This window comes from Balaenoptera ricei, chromosome 6 (assembly GCF_028023285.1).
Source record: "Balaenoptera ricei isolate mBalRic1 chromosome 6, mBalRic1.hap2, whole genome shotgun sequence".
Lineage (NCBI taxonomy): Eukaryota > Metazoa > Chordata > Mammalia > Artiodactyla > Balaenopteridae > Balaenoptera > Balaenoptera ricei.
In genome coordinates this window covers 115,784,739-115,808,830 of record NC_082644.1, presented here as the reverse complement: position 1 = coordinate 115,808,830, position 24,092 = coordinate 115,784,739, and the positions used below count along the sequence as shown (strand labels likewise).

At 51.2% G+C, this 24,092-nt stretch overlaps 3 protein-coding genes across 9 annotated transcripts in view; 1 reads left to right on the top strand and 2 right to left on the bottom strand.

The window, feature by feature from the left end:
- Window positions 1–15,069, top strand: part of DYNC2I2 (dynein 2 intermediate chain 2) — a 37,592-nt gene extending 22,523 nt beyond the window's left edge. The window contains exons 5-11 of the mRNA XM_059926692.1: window positions 11,564–11,673; window positions 12,168–12,325; window positions 12,906–13,015; window positions 13,433–13,600; window positions 13,798–14,030; window positions 14,361–14,518; window positions 14,734–15,069. Of these exons, the coding sequence (XP_059782675.1) occupies window positions 11,564–11,673; window positions 12,168–12,325; window positions 12,906–13,015; window positions 13,433–13,600; window positions 13,798–14,030; window positions 14,361–14,518; window positions 14,734–14,972 (1,176 nt within the window). The 3' untranslated portion in view covers window positions 14,973–15,069. The remainder of the gene's footprint in view (window positions 1–11,563; window positions 11,674–12,167; window positions 12,326–12,905; window positions 13,016–13,432; window positions 13,601–13,797; window positions 14,031–14,360; window positions 14,519–14,733) is intronic.
- Window positions 3,360–3,985, bottom strand: LOC132367985 (large ribosomal subunit protein uL22-like). Its single transcript, XM_059926587.1, has one exon. The coding sequence runs from the start codon at window positions 3,950–3,952 to the stop codon at window positions 3,398–3,400; it is 555 nt and encodes a 184-aa protein (XP_059782570.1). The 5' UTR covers window positions 3,953–3,985; the 3' UTR covers window positions 3,360–3,397.
- The window catches only part of SPTAN1 (spectrin alpha, non-erythrocytic 1), a 60,223-nt gene continuing 51,198 nt past the window's right edge, over window positions 15,068–24,092 (bottom strand). For 6 of the 7 annotated variants that reach the window (XM_059925759.1, XM_059925760.1, XM_059925762.1 and 3 more), the window contains 12 exons: window positions 22,873–23,032; window positions 22,125–22,201; window positions 21,277–21,486; window positions 20,595–20,891; window positions 20,100–20,212; window positions 19,712–19,729; window positions 17,175–17,229; window positions 16,513–16,709; window positions 16,318–16,371; window positions 16,086–16,232; window positions 15,854–16,001; window positions 15,068–15,543 (listed from right to left, as the gene is read on the bottom strand). In XM_059925759.1, coding sequence (XP_059781742.1) covers window positions 15,418–15,543; window positions 15,854–16,001; window positions 16,086–16,232; window positions 16,318–16,371; window positions 16,513–16,709; window positions 17,175–17,229; window positions 19,712–19,729; window positions 20,100–20,212; window positions 20,595–20,891; window positions 21,277–21,486; window positions 22,125–22,201; window positions 22,873–23,032 — 1,602 coding nt within the window. In that variant the 3' untranslated portion in view covers window positions 15,068–15,417. Of the gene's footprint in view, window positions 15,544–15,853; window positions 16,002–16,085; window positions 16,233–16,317; window positions 16,372–16,512; window positions 16,710–17,174; window positions 17,230–18,473; window positions 18,537–19,711; window positions 19,730–20,099; window positions 20,213–20,594; window positions 20,892–21,276; window positions 21,487–22,124; window positions 22,202–22,872; window positions 23,033–24,092 lie in introns of all 7 variants that reach the window. The other variant, XM_059925766.1, reaches the window with a different exon arrangement.

Genomic DNA, 24,092 nt, shown 5'->3' with positions numbered 1-24,092 from the left:
TTGCGGCGAGTGGGGGCCACTCTTCATCGCGGTGCGCGGGCCTCTCACTATTGCGGCCTCTCGTTGCGGAGCACAGGCTCCAGACGCGCAGGCTCAGTAGTTGTGGCTCACGGGCCTAGTTGCTCCGCGGCATGTGGGATCTTCCCAGACCAGGGCTCGAACCCGTGTCCCCTGCATTGGCAGGCAGATTCTTAACCACTGCGCCACCAGGGAAGCCCAGGATCTTATTTTCTTAACCACTCAGCTGTGTTTCCCCCGGCACTCTCTGTGCCAACTCATCTATCCCTCAGGACAACTGTATGAGGTAGTGCTATCCTGATCTCCATTTTATATATATATACATATATATGTATATACATATATATATATATTTATTTATTTGTTTGTTTGTTTGTTTCGCTCCTAGGAAGAGCTCCATGTCTTTTTTTTTTTAATCAGTCATAAATTTTATACACATCAGTGTATACATGTCAATCCCAATCGCCCAGTTCAGCACACCACCATCCCCACCCCACCGCGGTTTTCCCCCCTTGGTGTCCATACGTTTGTTCTCTACATCTGTGTCTCAACTTCTGCCCTGCAAACTGGTTCATCTGTACCATTTTTCTAGGTTCCACATACATGCGTTAATATACGATATTTGTTTTTCTCTTTCTGACTTACTTCACTCTGTATGACAGTCTCTAGATCCATCCACTTCTCAACAAATGACTCAATTTCGTTCCTTTTTATGGCTGAGTAATATTCCATTGTATATATGTACCACATCTTCTTTATCCATTCATCTTTCGATGGGCATTTAGGTTGCTTCCATGACCTGGCTATTGTAAATAGTGCTGCAATGAACATTGGGGTGCATGTGTCTTTTTGAATTACAGTTTTCTCTGGGTATATGCCCAGTAGTGGGATTGCTGGATCATATGGTAATTCTATTTTTAGTTTTTTGAGGAACCTCCATATTGTTCTCCATAGTGGCTGTATCAATTCACATTCCCACCAACAGTGCAAGAGGGTTCCCTTTTCTCCACACCCTCTCCAGCATTTGTTGTTTGTAGATTTTCTGATGATGCCCATTCTAACTGGTGTGAGGTGATACCTCATTGTAGTTTTGATTTGCATTTCTCTAATAATCAGTGATGTTGAGCATCTTTTCATGTGCTTCGTGGCCATCTGTATGTCTTCTTTGGAGAAATGTCTATTTAGGTCTTCTGCCCATTTTTGGATTGGGTTGTTTGTTTCTTTAATATTGAGTTGAATGAGCTGTTCATATATATTTTGGAGATTAATCCTTTGTCCGTTGATTCGTTTGCAAATATTTTCTCCCATTCTGAGGGTTGTCTTTTCGTCTTGTTTATGGTTTCCTTTGCTGTGCAAAAGCTTTGAAGTTTCATTAGGTCCCATTTGTTTATTTTTGTTTTTATTTCCATTACTCTAGGAGGTGGATCAAAAAAGATCTTGCTGTGATTTATGTCAAAGAGTGTTCTTCCTATGTTTTCCTCTAAGAGTTTTATAGTGTCCAGTCTTACATTTAGGTCTCGAATCCATTTTGAGTTTATTTTTGTGTATGGTGTTAGGGAGTGTTCTAATTTCATTCTTTTACATGTAGCTGTCCAGTTTTCCCAGCACCACTTATTGAAGAGACTGTCTTTTCTCCATTGTATATCTTTGCCTCCTTTGTCATAGATGAGTTGGCCAAAGGTGCGTGGGTTTATCTCTGGGCTTTCTATCTTGTTCCATTGATCTATGTTTCTGTTTTTGTGCCAGTACCATATTGTCTTGATTACTGTAGCTTTGTAGTATAGTCTGAAGTCAGGGAGTCTGATTCCTCCAGCTCCGTTTTTTTCCCTCAAGATTGCTTTGGCTATTCGGGGTCTTTTGTGTCTCCATACAAATTTTAAGATGATTTGTTCTAGTTCCGTAAAAAATGTCATTGGTAATTTGATAGGGATTGCATTGAATCTGTAGATTGCTTTGGATAGTGTAGTCATTTTCACAATATTGATTCTTCCAATCCAAGAACATGGTATATCTCTCCATCTGTTGGTATCATCTTTAATTTCTTTCATCAGTGTCTTATAGTTTTCTGCATACAGGTCTTTTGTCTCCCTAGGTAGGTTTATTCCTAGGCATTTTATTCTTTTTGTTGCATTGGTAAATGGGAGTGTTTCCTTAATTTCTCTTTCAGATTTTTCATCATTAGTGTATAGGAATGCAAGAGATTTCTGTGCATTAATTTTGTATCCTGCAACTTACCAAATTCATTGATTAGCTCTAGTAGTTTTCTGGTGGCGTTTTTAGGATTCTCTATGTATAGTATCATGTCATCTGCAAACAGTGACAGTTTTACTTCTTCTTTTCCAATTTGTATTCCTTTTATTTCTTTTTCTTCTCTGATTGCCGTGGCTAGGACTTCCAAAACTATGTTGAACAACAGTGGTGAGAGTGGACATCCTTGTCTTGTTCCTGATCTTAGAGGAAATGCTTTCAGTTTTTCACCATTGAGAATGATGTTTGCTGTGGGTTTGTCATATATGGCCTTTATTATGTTGAGGTAGGTTCCCTCTATGCCCACTTTCTGGAGAGTTTTTATCATAAATGGGTGTTGAATTTTGTCAAAAGCTTTTTCTGCATCTATTGAGATGATCATATGCTTTTTATTCTTCAATTTGTTAATATGGTGTATCACATTGATTGATTTGTGTATATTGAAGAATCCTTGCATCCCTGGGATACATCCCACTTGATCGTGGTGTATGATCCTTTTAATGTGTTGTTGGATTCTGTTTGCTAGTATTTTGTTGAGGATTTTTGCATCAATATTCATCAGTGATATTGGTCTGTAATTTTCTTGTTTTGTAGTATCTTTGTCTGGTTTTGGTATCAGGGTGATGGTGGCCTCATAGAGTGAGTTTGGGAGTGTTCCTTCCTCTGCAATTTTTTGGAAGAGTTTGAGAAGGATGGATGTTAGGTCTTCTCTAAATGTTTGATTGAATTCACCTGTGAAGCCATCTGGTCCTGGACTTTTGTTTGTTGGAAGATTTTTTTTTTTTTTAATTTAATTTATTTATTTATTTATGGCTGTGTTGGGTCTTCATGTCTGTGCGAGGGCTTTCTCCAGTTGCGGCGAGTGGGGGCCACTCCTCATCACGGTGCGCAGGCCTCTCACTATCGCGGCCTCTCTTGTTGCGGAGCACAGGCTCCAGACGCGCAGGCTCAGCAATTGTGGCACATGGGCCTAGTCGCTCCATGGCATGTGGGATCTTCCCAGACCAGGGCTCGAACCCGTGTCCCCTGCATTGGCAGGCAGATTCTCAACCGCTGCGCCACCAGGGAAGCCCTGTTGGAAGATTTTTTTTTTTTTTTTTTTACTTTTATTTGCATTTATTTTTTGCAGCATTTATTCCTGGGCCATAAGTTTTTGTTTCTTCAATTTCTTCTGGGATATCTTTTTCTTCTGGGCAACCTCCTCTTCCGGTTTAGGAACAATCTGTTCTTTTTCAGTAAGGATCATCTCAATGTGGCAGGGAGAGGTCATGTATGGGTTGATCCGACCATGAGCTCTGTATGTCCTGCGCCGCATCTTGGGGGCTTTGTTCACCTGGATATGCTCAATGACCAGAGAATCTACATCTAAGCCCTTAAGTTCAGCATTACTCTCTGCATTTTTGAGCATGTGCAGTAAAAATTCAGCACTCTTTTTGGGCCAGCGACCCTGCGTCCAGCCCCATTGTTTGGCCTGGGCACACCTACCAACTCCACCATTGTAACGACGGAATGGCACACACTGCTTCTTTAAAGTGACATCCTTCAGATACTTGGTGGCTTTTCGGATATGCATACCCTTAATGGCCTGGGCTGTTTCACGAGTGTTCTTAAAGTGAACACGAAGATTTGAACCTCTCGACTTGCATGATTTTGTGGGGTTTTCTGGGTCAAGTGAATAGCGAACCATTTTGAGAGGTCACCTCAGGCCGCTGACCGGAAAAGGAAGTGTTGGAAGATTTTTAATCACAGTTTCAATTTCATTACTTGTGATTGGTCTGTTCATATTTTCTGTTTCTTCCTGTTTCAGTCTTGGAAGGTTATACCTTTCTAAGAATTTGTCCATTTCTTCCAGGTTGTCCATTTTATTGGCATAGAGTTGCTTGCAGTAGTCTCTTAGGATGCTTTGTATTTCTATGGTGTCTGTTGTAATGTCTCCTTTTTCATTTCTAATTTTATTGATTTGAGTCCTCTCCCTCTTTTTCTTGATGAGTCTGGCTAATGGCTTATCAATTTTGTTTATCTTGTCAAAGAACTAGCTTTTAGTTTTATTGATCTTTGCTATTGTTTTCTTTGTTTCTATTTCATTTATTTCCACTCTGATCTTTATGATTTCTTTCCTTCTGCTAACTTTGGGTTTTGTTTGTTCTTCTTTCTCTAGTTCCTTTAGGTGTAAGGTTAGATTGTTTACTTGAGATTTTTCTTGTTTCTTGAGGTAGGCTTGTATAGCTATAAACTTCCCTCTTAGAACTGCTTTTGCTGCATCCCATAGGTTTTGGATCGTCGTGTTTTCATTGTCATTTGTCTCTCGGTGTTTTTTGATGTCCTCTTTGATTTCTTCAGTGATCTCTTGGTTATTTAGTAACGTATTGTTTAGCCTCCATGTGTTTGTGCTTTTTTTTTTTTTTTAATTTTATTTATTTTTATTTATTTTTATTTATTTATGGCTGTGTTGGGTCTTCGTTTCTGTGCGAGGGAGGGCCTTCTTTAATTGCGGTAAGCGGGGGTCACTCCTCATCGCGGTGCGCGGGCCTCTCACTGCGGCCTCTCTTGTTGTGGTGCACAGGCTCCAGACGCGCAGGCTCAGTAATTGTGGCTCACGGGCCCAGCTGCTCCGTGGCGTGTGGGATCTTCCCAGACCAGGGCTCGAACCCGTGTCCCCTGCATTGGCAGGCAGATTCTCAACCACTGCGCCACCAGAGAAGCCCGTTTGTGCTTTTAACATCTTTTTCCCTGTAATTCATTTCTAATCTCATAGCGTTGTGGTCAGAAAAGATGCTTGATGTGATTTCAATTTTCTTAAATTTACTGAGGCTTGATTTGTGACCCAAGATGTGATCTATCCTGGAGAATGTTCTGTGAGCACTTGAGAAGAAAGTGTAATCTGCTGTTTTTGGATGGAATGTCCTATAAATATCAATTAAATCTATCTGGTCTGTTGTGTCATTTAAAGCTTCTGTTTCCTTATTTATTTTCATTTTGGATGATCTGTCCATTGGTGTAAGTGAGGTGTTAAAGTCCCCCACTATTATTGTGTTACTGTCGATTTCCTCTTTTATAGCTGTTAGCAGTTGCCTTATGTATTGAGGTGCTCCTATGTTGGGTGCATATATATTTATAATTGTTACATCTTCTTCTTGGATTGATCCCTTGATCATTATGTAGAGTCCTTCCTTGTCTCTTGTAACATTCTTTATTTTAAAGTCTATTTTATCTGATATGAGTATAGCTACTCCAGCTTTCTTTTGATTTCCCTTTGCTGGAATATCTTTTTCCATCCCCTCACTTTCAGTCTGTATGTGTCCCTAGGTCTGAAGTGGGTCTCTTGTAGACAGCATATATATATGCGTCTTGTTTTTGAATCCATTCAGCAAGCCTGTGTCTTTTGGTTGGAGCATTTAATCCATTCACGTTTAAGGTAATTATCGATATGTATGTTCCTATGACCATTTTCTTAATTGTTTTGGGTTTGTTTTTGTAGGTCCTTTTCTTCTCTTGTGTTTCCCACTTAGAGAAGTTCCTTTAGCATTTGTTGTAGAGCTGGTTTAGCGGTGCTGAATTCTCTTAGCTTTTGCTTGTCTGTAAAGCTTTTGATTTCTCCATCGAATCTGAATGAGATCCTTGCTGGGTAGAGTAATCTTGGTTGTAGGTTCTTCCCTTTCATCACTTTAAGTATATCATGCCACTCCCTTCTGGCTTGTAGAGTTTCTGCTGAGAAATCAGCTGTTAACCTTATGGGAGTTCCCTTGTGTGTTATTTTTCATTTTTCCCTTGCTGCTTTCAATAATTTTTCTTTGTCTTTAATTTTTGCCAATTTGATTACTGTGTGTCTTGGCGTGTTTCTCCTGGGGTTTATCCTGTATGGGACTCTCTGCGCTTCCTGGACTTGGGTGGCTGTTTCCTTTCCCATGTTAAGGAAGTTTTCGACTATAATCTCTTCAAATATTTTCTCGGGTCCTTTCTTTCTCTCTTCTCCTTCTGGGTCCCCTATAATGCGAATGTTGTTGTGTTTAATGTTGTCCCAGAGGTCTCTTAGGCTGTCTTCATTTCTTTTCATTCTCTTTTCTTTAGTCTGTTCTGCAGCAGTGAATTCCACCATTCTGTCTTCCAGGTCACTTATCCGTTCTTCTGCCTCAGTTATTCTGCTATTGAGTCCTTCTAGTGTAGTTTTCATTTCAGTTATTGTATTGTTCATCTCTGTTTGTTTGTTCTTTAATTCTTCTAGGTCTTTGTTAAGCATTTCTTGCATCTTCTCGATCTTTGCCTCCATTCTTATTCTGAGGTCCTGGATTATCTTCACTATAATTATTCTGAATTCTTTTTCTGGAAGGTTGCCTATCTCCACTTCATTTAGTTGTTTTTCTGGGGTTTTATCTTGTTGCTTCATCTGGAATATAGCCCTCTGCCTTTTCATCTTGTCTATCTTTCTGTGAATGTGGTTTTACTTCCACAGGCTGCAGGATTGTAGTTTTTCTTGCTTCTGCTGTCTGCCCTCTGGTGGTTGAGGCTATCTAAGAGGCTTGATGGGAGGCTCTGGTGGTGGGTAGAGCTCTATATTTATTTTTATTTTTTATTTTTTCTTGGCCGCACCAAACAGTTTGTGAGATCTTAGTTCCCCGACCAGGGATCAGACCTGGGCCCCTGGCAGAATCCTAACCACTGGACTGCCAGGGAATTCCCATGATCTCCATTTTATAGATGAGAGTCAGAGAGGCTAAGGGACTTGTCCACAGTCATACAGCTGTAAGTGGCTGAGCTGGAATTTGAGTCCATGCTCTAGTGACTTCAGCATCGCCAAGTCTTTCTGGTCTCGAGGCACAGCTCAGAGGTGTCACCCTGTCAACTCAAATGTCCAGTTGGATACACAGCCTCTGCTTTGAGATCAGGTAACCTCTGAATGAAGGAGGGCCCCTTGGTGGCTTTTGCTCAGCCCTGGTGTTGGCTGTGGACAGGCTGCTGAGCAAGCAGTAAAAACTTTTCTTATACAACGTTTTCTTCCTTTAGAAATGGAGATAATTCTGTATTCAGAGGTCATAAGCCCTTCTCTCCTCCCCTCCTCTTCTTGTATCTTCCTTCTATCTATTTCCAGATACATAGCTGCCCTGTTCCCACCAAATTGTTGATAGGTATGGGAAAGTCGGTTTATTTGAGAGAAATCCTCAAAATCCCTCTGAAAAATTGTTGCCAAGTCCACACCAAAGTGTGGAGTCATTGTATCTTTTTAAGCAGAGCACAAGAAGAAGGTAATGAATGTTAAAAGCTCAGCTCAGGGCTTCCCTGGTGGCGCAGTGGTTGAGAATCTGCCTGCCAATGCAGGGGACACGGGTTCGAGCCCTGGTCTGGGAAGATCCCACATGCCTTGGAGCAACTAGGCCCGTGAGCCACAATTACTGAGCCTGCGCGTCTGGAGCCTGTGCTCCGCAACAAGAGAGGCCGCAACAAGAGAGTCCGCAACAGGAGAGGCCGCAATAATGAAAGGCCCGTGCACCGCGATGAAGAGTGGCCCCCACTTGCCGCAACTAGAGAAAGCCCTCGCACAGAAACGAAGACCCAACACAGCCATAAATAAATAAATAAATAAATAAATAAATAAAAATTGTATAACTTTAAAAAAAAAAAAAAAAAAAAGCTCAGCTCAGCCTGCCCCCTTTTACAGTTGCATTCAGAGAGGTTAAGCTTTTGTTTTTAATTGTTGAGGCTTTTCCACCCTTCTGTGCGTTAGTTTGGTCCACCTGTGTATTACTTTCTCCCCCTTTAAAAACTATTGTTTTCTGATTACAAAAGCAATACATGTTCATTATAATAAATTGAGTCATCGCAGAAATACGGAACGTGTAATACGTAGACAGTGAGTGGGAGCACTGGTTCCGAGGCCTTTCCCGTGCTACACTGACACATAGCATGAGTGCTACTACGGTTGTCATTAAGAGCATTTTAAACACAAATGGAAAGCACTGTACCTTTTGTTTGTGACCTTTCTCACTCACCAGAGCTTTCCATGTCAGTTCCTGTAGAGGGGCCCCAGTCCCCCTGTAACCTGCTTCACGTCCCACTGCACAGATACACCAGCCTTTCTTGAGTCCCCTGTTGTTGGACATCCCAGCAGCAGCTTCACTTCTAGACACGTATCCTCCGGAAACACGTGAATGGGCGGGGGGTTGGGCAGCACCCTCTGGGTGGCCGTGTGGCGTGCGGTCCCCTCATGGCCCTGAAGTTTCTTGCTTTTCTGAATGTTGGGCAGAGGAGTAGTGCTTTCAAATTTTGCTGTTATATGACAGAACTGAAGCGAATCTCTCTCTCACTTTGTTTTTCTTTTGCATCAATATTTTGATTAGTTCTTCCTGGTGGAATTACTATTTTGGCTGACATGTCTGGTTGTTCTGTCTCTACTCCAGCTGTCTAGGTGTTGGCCTTGACGTTTCACTGCCGTCCTTGGCTCTAGTAGCCCCGGAAAGCCTGAGATGCCACTCTTTTTTTCTTTTCTTTTATTTATTTATCATTTTTGGCTGCGTTGGGTCTTTGTTGCTGCCTGCGGGCTTTCTCTAGTTGCGGTGAGCGGGGGCTACTCTTCATTGTGGTGTGCGGGCTTCTCATTGCCGTGGCTTCTCTTGTTGCGGAGCACGGGCTCTAGGCATGCGGGCTTCAGTAGCTGTGGCTCGTGGGCTCTAGAGCTCAGGCTCAGTAGTTGTGGTGCACGGGCTTAGTTGCTCCACAGCCATGTGGGATCTTCCCAGACCAGGGCTTGAACCTGTGTCCCCTGCATTGGCAGGCGGATTCTTAAGCACTGCGCCACCAGGGAAGCCCTGAGATGCCACTCTTAATGAAGGACTGTAACTTCACAATTCTAAAATCAGTGACAACATGGCTGAACACTTCAGAATTAAAGATGAGGAAGAGGTGACCGGGGCGCCCCCTGAAACCTTTGACTTTTTTGCTGTGTCGTGTCCTGCCTCTTGTTTCCATGTGGGTGCGGCTGACTGCTGTGAGGCACTGTGACCAATCTTGGGGTCTTCTCTCTTCAGAAGCAAAGCCCGTTCTGTGTTGTCAGGTTGCTACAGATGTCATCCATCTGTCTATCTCTCTATTTCTCTATCCATTTATTTATTTATTTGGCTGCACCGGCTCTTAGTTGTGGCATGCAGGATCTTCGTTGCCATGTGCAGGATCTTTAGTTGTGGCATGTGAACTCTTAGTTTAGGCATGTGGGATCTAGTTCCCTGACCAGGGATCGAACCTGGGCCCCCTGCATTGGGAGTGCGGGGTCTTAGCCACTGGACCACCAGGGAAGCCCCTGTTTATTTATTTTTTATTACCATTTTTTATTTTATTTATTTATTTTTGGCCGTGCCGTGAGGCTTGCGGGATCTTAGTTCCCTGACCAGGGATCGAATCCCGGCCCCCAGCAGTGGAAACGTGGAGTCCTAACCACTGGACCTCCAGGGAATTCCCTATTACCATTTTTTAAATTGAAGTATAATTTACAATGTTGTGTTAGCTTCAGGTGTACAGCAAAGTGATTCAGTTCTATATATATATATATATATATATATATATATATATATTCTTTTTCAGATTCTTTTCCATTATAGACTTATTTCCTTTTTAAATGCTACATGATGTTTCACCATAAACTTTTTTCTCTGGAGTCAGGTTTGTTGCGGTATATTTTGAATCTTGGCAAACACATACCCATCAGTGAAGGTATAGAACAGCCTGTCTATCTTTTTTTTTTTTTTTTTTTTTAATTTTTATTTATTTTTGGCTGCGTTGGGTCTTTGTTGCTGCCCAGGGGCTTTCTCTAGTTGCGGCGAGTGGGGGCTACTCTTTGTTGCAGTGCGCGGGCTTCTCATTGCGGTGGCTTCTCTTGTTGCGGGGCACGGGCTCTAGGCGCGCGAGCTTCAGTAGCTGCAGCACTCGGGCTCAGTAGTTGTGGCATGCGGGCCCTAGAGCACGCAGGCTTCAGTAGTTGTGGCGTGTGGGCTCAGTAGTTGTGGTACGCGGGCTTCAGTAGTTGTGGCTTGCGGGCTCTAGAGCGCAGGCTCAGTAGTTGTGGTGCACAGGCTTCGTTGCTCCGCGGCATGTGGGATCTTCCCAGACCAGGGCTCGAACCCGTGTCCCCTGCATCGGCAGGCAGATTCTCAACCACTGCGCCACCAGGGAAGCCCCAGTGAGTTTTAATATATTTCCAGAGGTATGTAACCATTGCCACAGTCAGTTTTAGAACATTTTCATCACCTCCCCAAAACAGAAACTCCATATCCATTAGCAGTCACTCCCCATTTCCCCCGCACCTCCTGGCAACTGCTCCACTTTCTGTCTCTGTAGATTTGTCTCTTCTGGACATTTCCTATAAATGGAATCATATAACAAGTGGTCTTTGTGACTGGCTGCTTCTGCTTAGCAGAGTGTTATCAAGGGTCCTTGTGTTGTAGCGTCTATCAGTGCATCATTCCTTTTATGGCTGAATCACACTCTATCGTAGGGATGTACCACACTCTGCTATTACGGATCGTGCTGTGAGCATTTGTGTACAAGTGTGTGTTTCCAGTTCTCTTGTGTATATACTTAGGAGTGGAATTGCTGGTCCATATGGTAACTCTAACATCTGAGGAGTTGCTAGACTGTTTTCCACAGCGGCTGCACTGTTCTGCGTTCTCACTAGCAGTGCACAGTGCAGCTTCTTACAGATTTTGGATTCTTTCCATTGGATAGCTTCTTTATATGGGGTTATGAGGTCAAGAAGTGTGAAACTATTCACAGGAGTTTTGGTCTATGGTGCAAATACCTCCTGGAAAGTGTGTCTGTGGTGCAAAATCCCTCGCTGTGGCCAGCATCGCCGGCCTTCTCATTAGCTGCTGCGGGCCACCTATGGGCTGAGAAACAAGGTGCCAGAGTTTTAAAAAAAATGTGTGTGTGTGTTTAAATACACATAACATAAAATTTACCATTTAAACCATTTTTAACCGTACAATCCTGTGGCATTGAGTATATTCACATTGTTGTGCAATCATCACCACCATCCAGCTTCAGAAGCCAAAGCTTTTGAAACAGATGTGAGTACAGGGTCCAGCTCTGACCTGGAGCCTGGCGTCTGTCTCAGTTCCCAAGGCCCTTCCTTCTGGGTTTCTGGAAGCATCCTGTTAGGGGAGATGTTGGGATGAAGGCTCCACACTTTCCCCTAGGGCTGGACGGTGGACTTGAATCACTTATAGGGATTGGGAGGCCCAAGGCTGTGTGTGCTTTTCGTTACACTGCTGGGCGGCTTTGGGGCTCAGTGTTGGGGATGGTTTGTCTCTTGCAGGTGACCTGCCTCCACACCCTGGGCTACCCCCCAGCCCAAGGACAGGGTCTGCATGTGACTGGTGTCTCCTGGAGCACCACTGGCTCTGTGGTGGCCTGTGCCTATGGCCGGTGAGTGGCAGCAGGGCTGGGTGTGGGGCAATAGAAGGCCCTCAGACCCTCTTCTGAGCCTCTGTCTCCCCGTCTGTGCAGTAAGGGGTTGGCCCAGAGCATGGCCTTTCTGGGAGTCTTCCTTCTCAAGGCTGCCTGGGCATCAGGTTGGCAGGAAAAGAGCAGGGAAGGGACTCCCTTTGCCCACCTGCCAGCACTGGGCAGTGAGCCCTGGGCCTGCCTCACCTGCTCCAAGAGCCGTCTCCTGATATGCCCAGGTTTGCCCACCTGGAGACCCTTTTCCAGAGAAACTCATGCCCTCGGGGTGCCTCAGAGGAGCCTCTGCCGCTTTGATACCCAGCACAGTGTCTGTGTGTGATGGGGCTATAGAGGCTCACCTGTTTGGGGGAGCAGGGGGTGAAGGTGGGTCAGGTGATAAGAGCACGGTGGGAGCAGGGTGGGTTGGGGTGAAGCCCGAGCCGAGGGGCAGAGCTAGCTCGGGCACGTCCGTGCAGGCTGGATGATGGGGACTGGAGCACGCTGAAGTCCTTTGTGTGCGCCTGGAATCTGGACCGGCGAGGCCTGAACCCGCAGCAGCCGTCGGCGGTGGTGGAGGCGCCCAGCGCTGTCATGTGCCTGGCCTTCCACCCCACGCAGCCATCCCACGTTGCAGGTGAGCCGACCAGCCTAAGTTGCCTCTGCTTCCCACCCTGCAGAGGGTGGCCAAAGCCCTCCCTTGGGCCCTCAGCCCCTGGTCACGGCCAGGGCAGGTCTGTGGGGGAAGCAGAGACCACAGGTGGCCCTGACCCCTGGGCTCAGGTGAGGATGCTGGGGGTGCCCGTGCTGGGTGCAGAGCTTGGAAGAGGCGGCAGGTCCTTAGCTGAGTCTTGAGGGGGTGTGGGCCGTGCAGAGGTGCGGCCTGGTCGGGACAAGAGGCAGGACGGAGCAGGCACCCTTGGGGATGACAGAGGTGATGAGCCTCCCCACCCTTGGGGAAAGGGGGCAGGTGAAGCTGGAGGGAATGGGGGGTGCTGGGCGGGGGATGGTAGCCTGGCAGTGGGAGAAGCTTCCTGGGGTGGGGTACAGCGGGCTGGAGTGTGAGGCCTGGGGACCAGGACGTTTCTTCCTCAGGACTGTTTTCGAGAAAGTGGCCCCACGTCTTGGCTCAGTGGCTGGGAGGGGTGGGGGCTTGGCCAGGAAGCTGGGCTGCTGCGTGTGGGTCGGCTCCCGCCCAGGCCCCCTTGGTCCCGCAGGTGGGCTGTACAATGGCGAGGTGCTGGTGTGGGACATGAGCCATCCTGAGGACCCACTCCTCTGGCGCACGGGCCTGACGGACGACACGCACACGGACCCCGTGTACCAGGTCAGAGCAGCGGCCTGCCTGGCGGGTGGGGAAGCACGTCCTCCCGGGCTGCGCCTTGATGTCGCGGGCCTGCTCCATGACGCGGGGCAGGAGAGGGGGCGCCTGCTCGCCACAGCCAAGGAAGAAGGTCACCAGGGAGTTGGCAGTTGAACAGCTGCCTCTGGCATTCTCGGAGCTCCCAGGCCATGAGTCACACCCGCCCCTTCCATCAGAGCTGCAGTCCCCACTGTCCTGGTTTTCTGCTGGGACTGGGGGGACCTTGGAACCCTCTGGTGGGCGAGGCGGCTCCCAGGCCTCCCCGCAGAAGTCTCCCTGGAAGAGAAGGGGAGGGGGGGGAGGGGGGAGAGTGACACCTGGTCTTGCTGGGAGGTGGGGCAGGCGTCCTTTCTCAGCTCGGCCCCGCACCCTGTTGTCCAGGTGGTTTGGCTCCCGGGGCCCCAGCACGGCCACCGCTTCCAGGTGCTGAGCGTGGCCGCGGATGGGAAGGTGCTGCTCTGGCTGGCGGTCGGGGCTGGCCGGCTGCAGCTCAGCGCGGGCTTCGCCCTGGCCGTGCAGCAGCTCCCCAGGAGCACCAAGCTGAAGAAGGTACGCAGGGGCGAGGCTGCTGCCCTGGAAACGGGCCCCCGAGGCAGCCCCAGGCTGTGGGACCCCTGAGCCAGTGAGCCTGGGGGCAGGCAGGTGGGAGCCACTGAGGGCCACAGCGTCCACGCATGTGCCTGGGCTCCTTGGGGACACCGTGAGCGGATTCCCTCGGCTCTGCCCTGCTGTTCTTTTCTCCACAGCCTCCCCGGGGGGAGACCGAGGTGGGTGCCACAGCAGTGGCTTTCTCCAGCTTTGACCCAAGCCTTTTCGTGCTGGGCACGGAAGGCGGCTTCCCACTTAAGTGCTCCCTGGCAGCAGAGGAGCCCGCCCTCACGCGGATGCCCAGCTCTGTGCCCCTGCGGGCCCCGGCACAGTTCACCTTCTCTCCCCACGGCGGTCCTGTTTACTCTGTGAGCTGCTCCCCTTTCCACAGGTAGGGAGGGCCTGAGCCTCCTCCGTCAGCCACAGGGCCTCTGGCACAGGGAGGGTGAGGGAGTCCCACCAGGCCACACCTAGCACTGCTTAAAGGACCCGCGGTCTGCCCTGGGCCAGGTCTTCCCCATTTGAGCCCCAGTATCCGGAGCTCCTGGGGTTGGCGCCAGGGAATCGGCCCCTTACTTTCGAGGAGGACCCAGGTTTGGGGGCCTAGGGAGGCCTCTCATGAGCCTGACAGCCCATGAGGAGTCTGGCAGGAAGCCCCCAGCCGCACCTGAATCCCCAGCACTCATCCCCTGCCTGGCTGTCCGCCCTGCATCCTGTCTAGGAATCTCTTCCTGAGCGCAGGGACCGACGGCCACGTCCACCTGTACTCCATGCTGCAGGCCCAGCCCCTGACCTCCCTGCAGCTGTCCCACAAGTACCTGTTCGCTGTGCGCTGGTCCCCAGTGCGCCCTTTGGTGTTTGCGGCTGCTTCTGGGGAAGGTAGGAAATGGACACCAGGCTTGGATCCGTTGAAGTTGACATGAGCCCAGCCTGTACCTGGAACTCTGGGTTGGGGAGATTGTACGTGGGGTGAGGATGACTTTCCTCGTGTTGGGTGGAGAGCTGAACTGAGTAACGGCCTGATGTTGTGCACAGGAAACTGTGAAGAGGCTGCTGCTCTGGGCCTCTCTTACCCCACGAATCTCTCCTTGAAGGTGATGTGCAGCTGTTTGATCTCCAGAAAAGCTCCCAGAAACCCACAGTTTCGATCAAGCAAACCCAGGATGAAAGCCCAGTCTACTGTCTTGAATTCAATCATCAGCAGACTCAGCTCCTGGCTGCTGGCGATGCCAAGGGCACGGTAAAGGTGTGGCAGCTAAGCAGCGAGTTCACTGAACAAGGACCCCGGGAAACAGAGGACTTGGACCAACTGGCAGCCGAGGTGGCCACCTGAGGTGGGGGGAGTCCCAAGGTCAGAGGCAGGTGGGGTGAGGCTACGTCTGTGCTGTACGTTTCTGATGGAAGCTGAATGAAGAAGACACGACAAGCTTTGGGGGGAGTCATTTATTTGTCTTTTACATGGAAACAGAAAATTGGGAGGGAGAACAAAAGGGGAAGTAGCCAGCTGCTTAGATATTTCTGCAGTCGGAATGGGGCAGCTGGCTTCAAGACAGGAAGGGGTCCCCACAGCAACATGGCACCAGCGACTGGACCAGGAGCAGTTTACTGAAGCACCATTTTCTACTAATTCTTACCCCAAGCTAAGCAAGTTAAGGTTACAATGGAAAGCAACACTGTCTGTCTGGAGTATCTTTCTTAAGAGCACAGAGATGAGTTGACATGCAGCAAGGCGATGGCAGGGCAAGCGGCGTGGGCCAGGCTAACCTAGGAGCAGAGGATCAATTCACGAAGAGCGAGCGGGTAAATTCAACGTAGTCAAAAGCAGTGGGGAGTTCGCGGCCCTTGCCGTCCACGTAGGGCTTCATGTGGGAGACGCAGTAGTCGGCTTGTTCCCGAGTCAGGTTCTGGAGGGCAAGGCGGCACCTGTCAGCCAAGCCCCCACCAGCCATGCCCACTGAGGCCGGGGGACGAGGCCAACTTCAAGAACGTTAATGCCCAAGCTTCAGGACCTTTGCTGCTACGGCCTTTAGCCTGGACTGAGTTTCATTTGAAAATGGGGATAAAATGCCTGCACCCAGCAGCTAACGCTCAAAACTCGGGTGTGTTACTCTAGACTCAGCTCTGCCCCTAACCCAGGGGGCAACCTTGCCTGGGCTTCACTCTTCAAAGGAGCCCCTCACCCCCACCCCACGCTAGGGAAGCAGAGCCCCAGACCTGGTACAGCTCCTCCTTGGTCACGTAAGGCTTCCCTTCGGAGCTCAGGGCCCGGAAGGCGCTCTCGATCTCCTCACTAGACTTGACGTTCTCGGTCTCACGGCTGATCATGAAGGCCATGTACTCTTGCAGGGAGACGTGGCCGTCCCTGGGGGGCCAAGGTGCAGTGAGCAGGGAGGGTGCAGTAGGAGCCGCGTGCAGAGCTGCTTCTACCACGTTCCCTGATGCTCACCTGTTTGGATCCACAGTGTCCAGGATGGCCTCGAACTCGGGGTCGGGCTCCCCTTCCTCCACCATGGGCAGGTCGTAGCCCAGGGAGCGCAGGCAGGACTTGAACTCCTGGTGGTTCAGCCGGCCAGACTTGTCCTTGTCAAAGTGTCTGTGGCACAAGGCCGAGGGCTCAGCACAGAGGCCCTGCTGCTGAGCCCGCCTCCCCCGCCAGGAAGGGCGCAACGCATACTCACTTAAACATCATGCTGAATTCTTTGAGGGCCTCCTCGGTCACCCCGGTCGTGTTCCTGGAAGAAAGAACAGAATTAGGGACCGGATCCTCCACCCCATGCAGCTGGTGACACATTCTGTCCTCTCCCAGTAAACTGACTGCTGGACGTGGGGGCGGGCCTGCTGCTGCTGTGCCCACCCGGGGAAGCTGCCGCTACCTGGCCTGGATCTGCTGCTCCAGGTTGTGCTGCATGCGCATGCCCAGCTGGTCGAGCTGGTCCCACTGCTGGGCCAGGCCCACGGTGCTGTGCTCCGTGTACTTGTTGTCCAGGATCAGGGCTTCCTCCATGGCCGCCCCCAGGTCCTCAATCTTCTTGAGCTGACTTCTCATGGCTCGAATCTCCTGGTGCTTGCGCTGCGGGGGTGAGGGAGCAAAGATGCGTGGGACAGGGGCTCTCGCCTCGGTTACCGGGCCCGAGAGCCTGCTTAACAGCCCTCCTCGGTCTCCGCACCCCCAGCCTGAGACCTGCAGGGCTGCCTGCAAGGGCAAAGTGGGGATGGGGTGAAGTTGAAGACATCCAGCAGCCTCAACAGAGGAAGAGGCGTCAGTGTGACAGTCACAAATCAGTGGGTTGACCTGCCAGGGAAACAGTATATACTGAGGACCAAAGGAGCCGCCTCCTCTCCCAGTAGGGCTCCTGGTAGCAATTGTCAAAGACAAAAAACTCTTTAAAATAACGGAGGTTCTGGGCTGCTTGAAGCCAAGGGAAAAGGGGGTACCTGGCCAGCCCACCTTGTACCCGACCTGAAGCCAAGTAGGCCTGCTGGCAGTGGTGGGGTGAAGGGTTTTAGCCGGGCCAGAAACACTAAGGGCACTTACTTTGGTAGCTTCAAGCTGGGATTCGAGGGTCCCGGATTCTTCCACCATGCAGGACCTAAACACAGAAGCACAGTGAGGCAAGAGGCCCGATCGCCAGCTCGAAATTAACTTCCCTCAGATAAAAGTGCCTGCAGTCTCAAATTCCTCTTATTAGGGTATGAAACCTATCTGCTATTGGCTATCTTTTCTTAAGCAGCTCTGGGAGCCAGGGAGGGCAGGTAATACTTCTCCAGTATACTTCTGGGAAGCTGCTGCCTGATGTGGTTGCCACCTGGTAAGGCCAACAGATAAGCCAGGGCTGAGCCCCCATCCAGCCTGCTCCCTGCTCCCCAGCTGGGACCCCTTGTCATGTGGCTGGCTCCTTAGGGCCACCCAGGCTGTGGCATGGTACCTGATCCAAGCTAGGCCCTTGAAGGGGTACCTCAGGAACTGATTTCACGTTCCTCCATGGGAACAGAGGGGGGCTGCAGGCCTGGCAGCATGCTTCCTCCACAACCAGGGGGAGAAGGACGCCTGCGCAACCCTTCAGGCAGGAGACCCGAAGGTGAGGGGAGGCTGGCGGCCACCCCCAGAAGTCCTGGGGTCTCCTGCAGGCTCCTGAGGAGGGGAGCCACACTCTAGGGTAAGTGACAGCAGTGGGAGGAGATGCAGTCAGATGACCCCTTGACGTGGGCACTGGGGTGTGAAGATCACGACCAGATTGGGGTTTGGTCCTGCCCAAAGGAGAGGTGGCTGTGACTAAGCCCCAGATTCAGGTTCTATCATCTACAGACACAGCGCCAGAGGCTCCTGCCAGGGCTAAGTTCTGAGGAGCAGGGGGCCTCTGGGGAGCCGACAGAGGCTTCCCGACAGAACAGTGTGAGGTCACAGAGGCTACCAGTGAATGAAGACAAATGAGGTTACGTGCAGGGATGAGTCACACTGTGTGCGTGTCCTGGGTGGGGTTTTAGCCCGGCCTCCCCTGTACCCACCTTTGCCCCAACCTACCCTTTCAACACCCAGCGAGCCAGCATTAGCTGTGCAATCTCCCCAGGTTCAAAGTGCTCTAGCAAGGCAAGGCACCAGGCTTTCTCCTACCCCAGCAGGTCAGACTCACAGTCACGCCACGTCCCCCCAGGAAAAGCACACCCCCAGGACCTGGGGGCAGGAGGCCGGGTGCTGGTGCAGTGGGAGGAGGACAGACCCCTCCTTCCCACACGGCCACGGGCGGTGGGTTAGTCAGAAAGCAGAGCCGCCTGGGGAAGTCAAGAGTGCATGGGTAAAACCACAGCGAGGTAAGAAAAGAAACAGGAGAAAAACCTTCCAGACAGATCATCCCCAACTTCATACTGATAGACACGAATGACCCGACGATACGCTATGCTATTCAAAGAAAAGAAACCAAATGAATACACCAGAGGAGGGGGAGGCAAGAGCATACCGAGACAGACACACACCACAAGGCCCAAGCTGGACAGTGCACAGACAGGGCCTCCTGGCGCCCAGGCAGGGACGTGGTGGAGGCCGAGCCGACAGCCAGCCTGGGTGGGCAGGCAGCCTTGGGCGGCTCGCACGGGGACCGGGCAAGACGGGACAGGGCTGGGAGGAGCCACGTGGTAAGGGGAGCATGGCACCTCATGGAGACAAGTCCAATGCCAGCAGACATGGCCATGGGCACCGGGGAGGAGAACAGACCCCAGGGCAGCTTATGAGCTCGAGCTGAACCTGCGATCCCTGGATCCCACACCCTGCTCTGCCTTCAGCACGTGCTCGCCTGAGTGTGGGTACGCTCCTCCCGCTGCCGCCTCTTAACGCCTGACGTGCCTGCCTGCAGGGCCTCGGGAGCACTAGTCTAAGCCACCATGGTCCCGGGAGAGAATGCAAGGGTGCCCGATCCGGGCAGAGGCCAAGGCCTCGTGGGGAGGCCCCACTGGCACCGGGCAGGACGGCCCTGCTCCTCTCGGGGCTCCTCCCAAGTCCTGTGTCTCTCCATTACCCAGAAACCCTGAGCACTTGGGCTTCCTCTTGAGGCAAAAGACAGCCTCAGCCCTCCGTGGGGGCGCTGGGGGAGGAGGGGGTCAGTGCACAGACGGGGACTTAATGCACCAGCTGGAGCCCCTCAACAATGTCATCCTATTTCATGCCCATGACCTCCTAGGCACTAAACATGATCCCAACAGACACGTGGGGGGAACAAGGCAGAAAAGAAGTCCAGTATAATCCCAATGGCTGAATAAGCATGGGGATTCTCAGAGGCTTTGGACTCCAGCTCTGGCCTTCTGGCCCCATCTTATTCCCTAAGAGAACCCTTGGAATCTGAACAGGAAGGTGGGAGCGGCTCCCCTCCGCAGATTGCAGGCCGTCAGGGACAGTGGGCCATGGGTGCCAGGGAAGGGGGCAAGGGTAGGGCGGGGGACGTGCAGCCTGCCCCAGGCAGGAAGGTCCATTCTGGGATCCTCTGCAAGCCAGGCCACAAGGGGACAAAGGGCAGAGGGACAAGCACACGAGACACCATCACACCACCACAAAGCCCGGAGAAATAAGAAGTCAATATTAACCCATCGAGGAGATACGTTCTGTGGAGATGGGATCCAAGCAGCCACAAGACAAGGTGGTGTCCGGACAGCAGCATCGCGAGGTGGGGGACAGAGGCAGACACAAGAAAGAAAAAAAACAAAACCAAGGTCATCAGTACCCATGCTGCGCTCAATCCTGTACCCCTGTCACCGTCGCTGTGCAGGGTAACCACGGGCCACGCTCAGTCCCACCCAATCCAGGACATCCGGTGACTCCATCTCTGGAGAAGTTCCTTCGAGAACCCTCCCAACTCTGCCCACCCCTCTGGCTCCAGCCAGACCAGGCTGCGCTCCTAACCCTTCTTCCCACACTCTGGAGCCCGAGGCCTGGGCATTCAGCCCCCAGGACCAAGCACTCCCGGGGCCGCACCTGGTCTCCTGGATCCACTGGTGGAAGGCGTTGGCATGCTGGGCGAATTCCTGGCGCAGCTTGTCGTTCTCCTCCTGCCGGCGCTGCTCCTTCTGCAGTTCCAGCTCCCTTTCCTAAGGACCGAGGGAGGACGAGGCGTGTCATCCCCGCCTCCCTTCAAGGACAGGCTCGAGGCTCAGCCACTGACCGGCTGGTCTCAACATTTGAGAGGAACAGGAGTAGTTTTCTGAAGCTACTCGGGGGTCAGGGAGGACGAGCTGTTCATCTCAACCCACAGACAACACGGAAGGCGTCTGGGAGGCATTCGCCAGCCCGCTTCCCCAGAGACCTTGCAAGATGCGGGGCAGGGGAGGGCCAATCACAGCCATGCGGGCCTGTGGGACCCATACAGGGTGACTTGTGATGAATGAAACTGTGCTTCCTCCCCGATCTCACGCTTCAGCCAGGAAGGGCTTCCCTGCCCAGGGCCCCACCCGGCCCAGCGGAGAAGGGCACCTTGATGATCTTCTGCAGGTTCCTCCAGGTCTCCTCCAGGGCCTCCATGGTGAACCAGGTGTAGGGGTTGGAGGCCACGCGGAAGCTCTTGATCTGGCGGTCCAGCTCGGCCAGCTGGTTGAAGTCGGCCTGGGCCGAGCTGAGCGAGGAGCGGAAGGCGTCGTGGGCCTCGCGCAAGGCCTTGATCTCTTCCAGGGAGTTGCAGCGCACCGGGTCTGTTAAGTCCTCCTCTGCGTTTTCAAACCAGCTGTTGAAGGCAGAAGCCTTTTTGGCAAAGGTCAGGAAGAGGTCCTCCACCTGAAAGCAGAGGAGACTGAGTCAGCACAGCTGCAGGGGCTGTATGGACCATCCTTGGTGGGCGGGTGGGCGGCGGTGTGGGCACCAGAAAGGCAGGGGTAGTTCCCAGGGCGTCGGGCTTGCTCGGCTTGGCTCGGCTCGGCTCTCTGCCGCCCTTCTCCCACTGCTCCAAAGTCCTCCCTCTTTCTCCCCTTGCTCCCCCTTCCCTGGGACATGCAAGCTCAGTCTTCCTGGAAGCCTCCGAGCAGCAGCCTCATGAAGGCAAGGGTCCCATTTCCCTTGGTTTACGTTGACTCCACACCCCCGTGCAGAACCTCTGTCCCGGGAGAGGGGTTTGCTTTCCCTATGCGTTGAGCTGGTTGAGCTCGGCTGGGGCCAAGCTTACCTTGCGGAAGTGACTCTGAGCCTCCAGCAGCTTCTTCTTCCGGGTGGCTGAATTGGCCAGAAGCTGGCTCCACCTTTTCATGAGGGCAGCGTGCCGGGCCTCGATGGCCTTTGACTGGATGTGCTTGGCGGCCAGCAGCTGATCTTTGAGGGCAGTGATGTTGGCGATGCCCTCCTGCTGGAAGGCCTGCAGGCCAGCATCGAAGGTTTCCTGGAACAAGGAGTGAGAAGGCAACATGCAGGGACCGCACTGAGATGAGATCGTACACCTTCCGGTGCCTCAGCTCGGACGGCACCCGCATCTGTCCAGCCAGCTGCCCAGGCCAGACTGTCAGCCTCGAGTCCCCACCTCCTCCTGACGCTTGGTCACACCTTGGTCACCACTTTTCTGCATCTCCTCCAGGCCTCAGGTCACTGAGGCAGCTCCTCCCAGACCCTGCTTTCAGCCTCGGGCTGAGGCACCCGGGCTCTCCCCACCATCTCTGCCAAGAATACCCGCCCAGCTCTTCCCCAACCACTTTCAGTTTACCCTCCGTGATCTAGCTTGGATGTCACCTCCTCTGGGAAGACTTTCCCGTCAACGCCTGCCTGCTGGAAACTGAGTCAGACACCTCTTGAGTGAAGTCCACATCCTGCTGTGCTCAGCCCTGTTAGCACCCATCAGGCTACAGCTCAGAGGCCTAGTCTGAGAGCTTCCTGAGGACCAGGACTGTATCTTGTTTACTGCTGGCCCCTAGGGCCTAATATAAATAGTCAAATGTCTCAATGAAAGATGCTGACCGTCATTCATCCACCAGGAAATACTATGTGAGAATATTTCAATCAATCAACAAAGTAGCCACGACTGACCTGTTTGGTAAGGAGAGTTTGGACAGAAGATAGATCTCGACCATAATCATCTGTCTTCAAGCTGTTCTCCTTTTCACCTAGAAAACCAAGCATGGGAAATCAACCATCCCTTCTCAATGTAACAAATTTTAAAAAAAAGAAAAGAAGAAAAAAGAAGAGCGAGGCATCTATTATTTTGCTTACATTTGAATTCCAGTACTACTGACAGCAGTCTCTGAACCCCAGTGAGCTGGCTCCTCCCTGCACCCGGGCCCCCGTCTACGTCTGTGTCCTGAAGAGGGCCCTCCAGCCTGTCCTAGATGCTGTTCAGTCGCTACTTATGCGACAGCAACTACCAAGGTCACGTGGGTCCTGAAATCAGTGCAGTTCCTCCTCGCCTGGGGGCTGGATGACACCCTGGACCCGTGTAGCTCGGGGGACAGTGCCGGTGCAGGCTGGTCCAGCTCGTGTGGCCCTTGTTTGTGTTGTGGTGCCCACTGCTTCTTTCAGCGTTACAGGACCTTTGTTTTGTTAACCCTCGTGCCGGCCCAGGGGCACCGCTGAGGCTCGGCTCTCTGCCTCAGGACCCTGTCTCCCGCTGCCACCAGTGGTCTGCCCGGCGGCAGGGGTCTCTGATATGCTCACATTCCAGCAGTTTCTTCTCCGCAGAAGAAAACCAGCTGCGTAGGAAGCAGACAGGCTGTGGTTCGGAACAATCTTCCCGGCCCGGGAGGGTAAGAGGCTTGGGCAGCGCCGAGGCCGTGCTTACCAATCCAGGACTCCACCACGTCAGCCTTCCAGTTGAACTGAAGGAAGGCCGAGTTCTCATCAAGCTTTGCCTTCCTCTGGGCAGCAGCTTTCTCCAAGTCTGATACTTTCCCGTTCAGGCCCTTCATCTTTGAAGAGATGTTCTCCTCATGGTGATTGTTCTAGGCCGTGGAAAAGGCACACTGTGTCAGCCTCGCCCCTGCTGCGGTTACCTGATCTGCACCCTCCCTGCAGGGCGCAGGCAGGCTTGCAACCTCTGTGACAGGCCGTGCTCCCCTGCCCACCGCCAGGAGAATGGGGGAAGGCTTTTCTAAGAGCCTTAAAGAGATGAACACTGGCAATTCTACTCCTACAAGTAATAATGAGGAATGTGATAAAATGTTAAGTCACAATGATGTATTCATTAGTGTCATTTTTGACAGCAAAAAATTAGAAAAAGCCTAAATAATTATGACTCAATGGCTACTATACGTATGCAATAAAATCAATGGCTTGGAACAATATTTTCACCCTGTGGATATTAAAAATTATTAAGCCCCAAACACTCCGATGCAGTCTTGGTTAAAACTGTACGTGAAAACACAAACCATAAGTCCGCATAAAATTTAGAAAGAAACTCAGGGAGGAAACAAAGACTGCTGCTGGAAACAGAGCACCAGGCTCTCTGCCACAAGGCCGAAGGACAGTCACACGCCGTCATCTCACAGGTGGGGCGCACTTGTGTGTGCTGAGTCGTACACAGGCCTCATCTACGTGGACATGGTCTGTATCTGAAATTAGTCTCCGTAAGGTTATTTGCCCACAAGAGTGAGGAGAAAAGCTCCCCAGTGAACATGGATTTTAACTACAGTTACCTCCTGTGGACCAAATCCCTAGTCTTAAGTAAGGCCTGATCAACAGTGCAAATTCTGTGATGAGGAATTTTACTCATTATGTGTTTGTGACAGGAAATCAGAGTCGATAGAAGTCATTTGTCTTGTGCAACTACATGTCTTGTGGAACTTGTGACAGATGGCGGCACCCCGTCTAGTCTGGATTTCAACTGGGGAGTGACTCGACTTCACTGCTGCTGAGAAAGCACCAAGACCCCTTATTTTTTGCTTTCTCCCTAGAAAGCTGTTTGAATGAAATGAACCTTGTGATTCTGACAGACAGATTTATAAAACATCCTGGATAGCAGCCAGCTTTTACACAGCGATGTGCACCCACTGAACAGCTGCC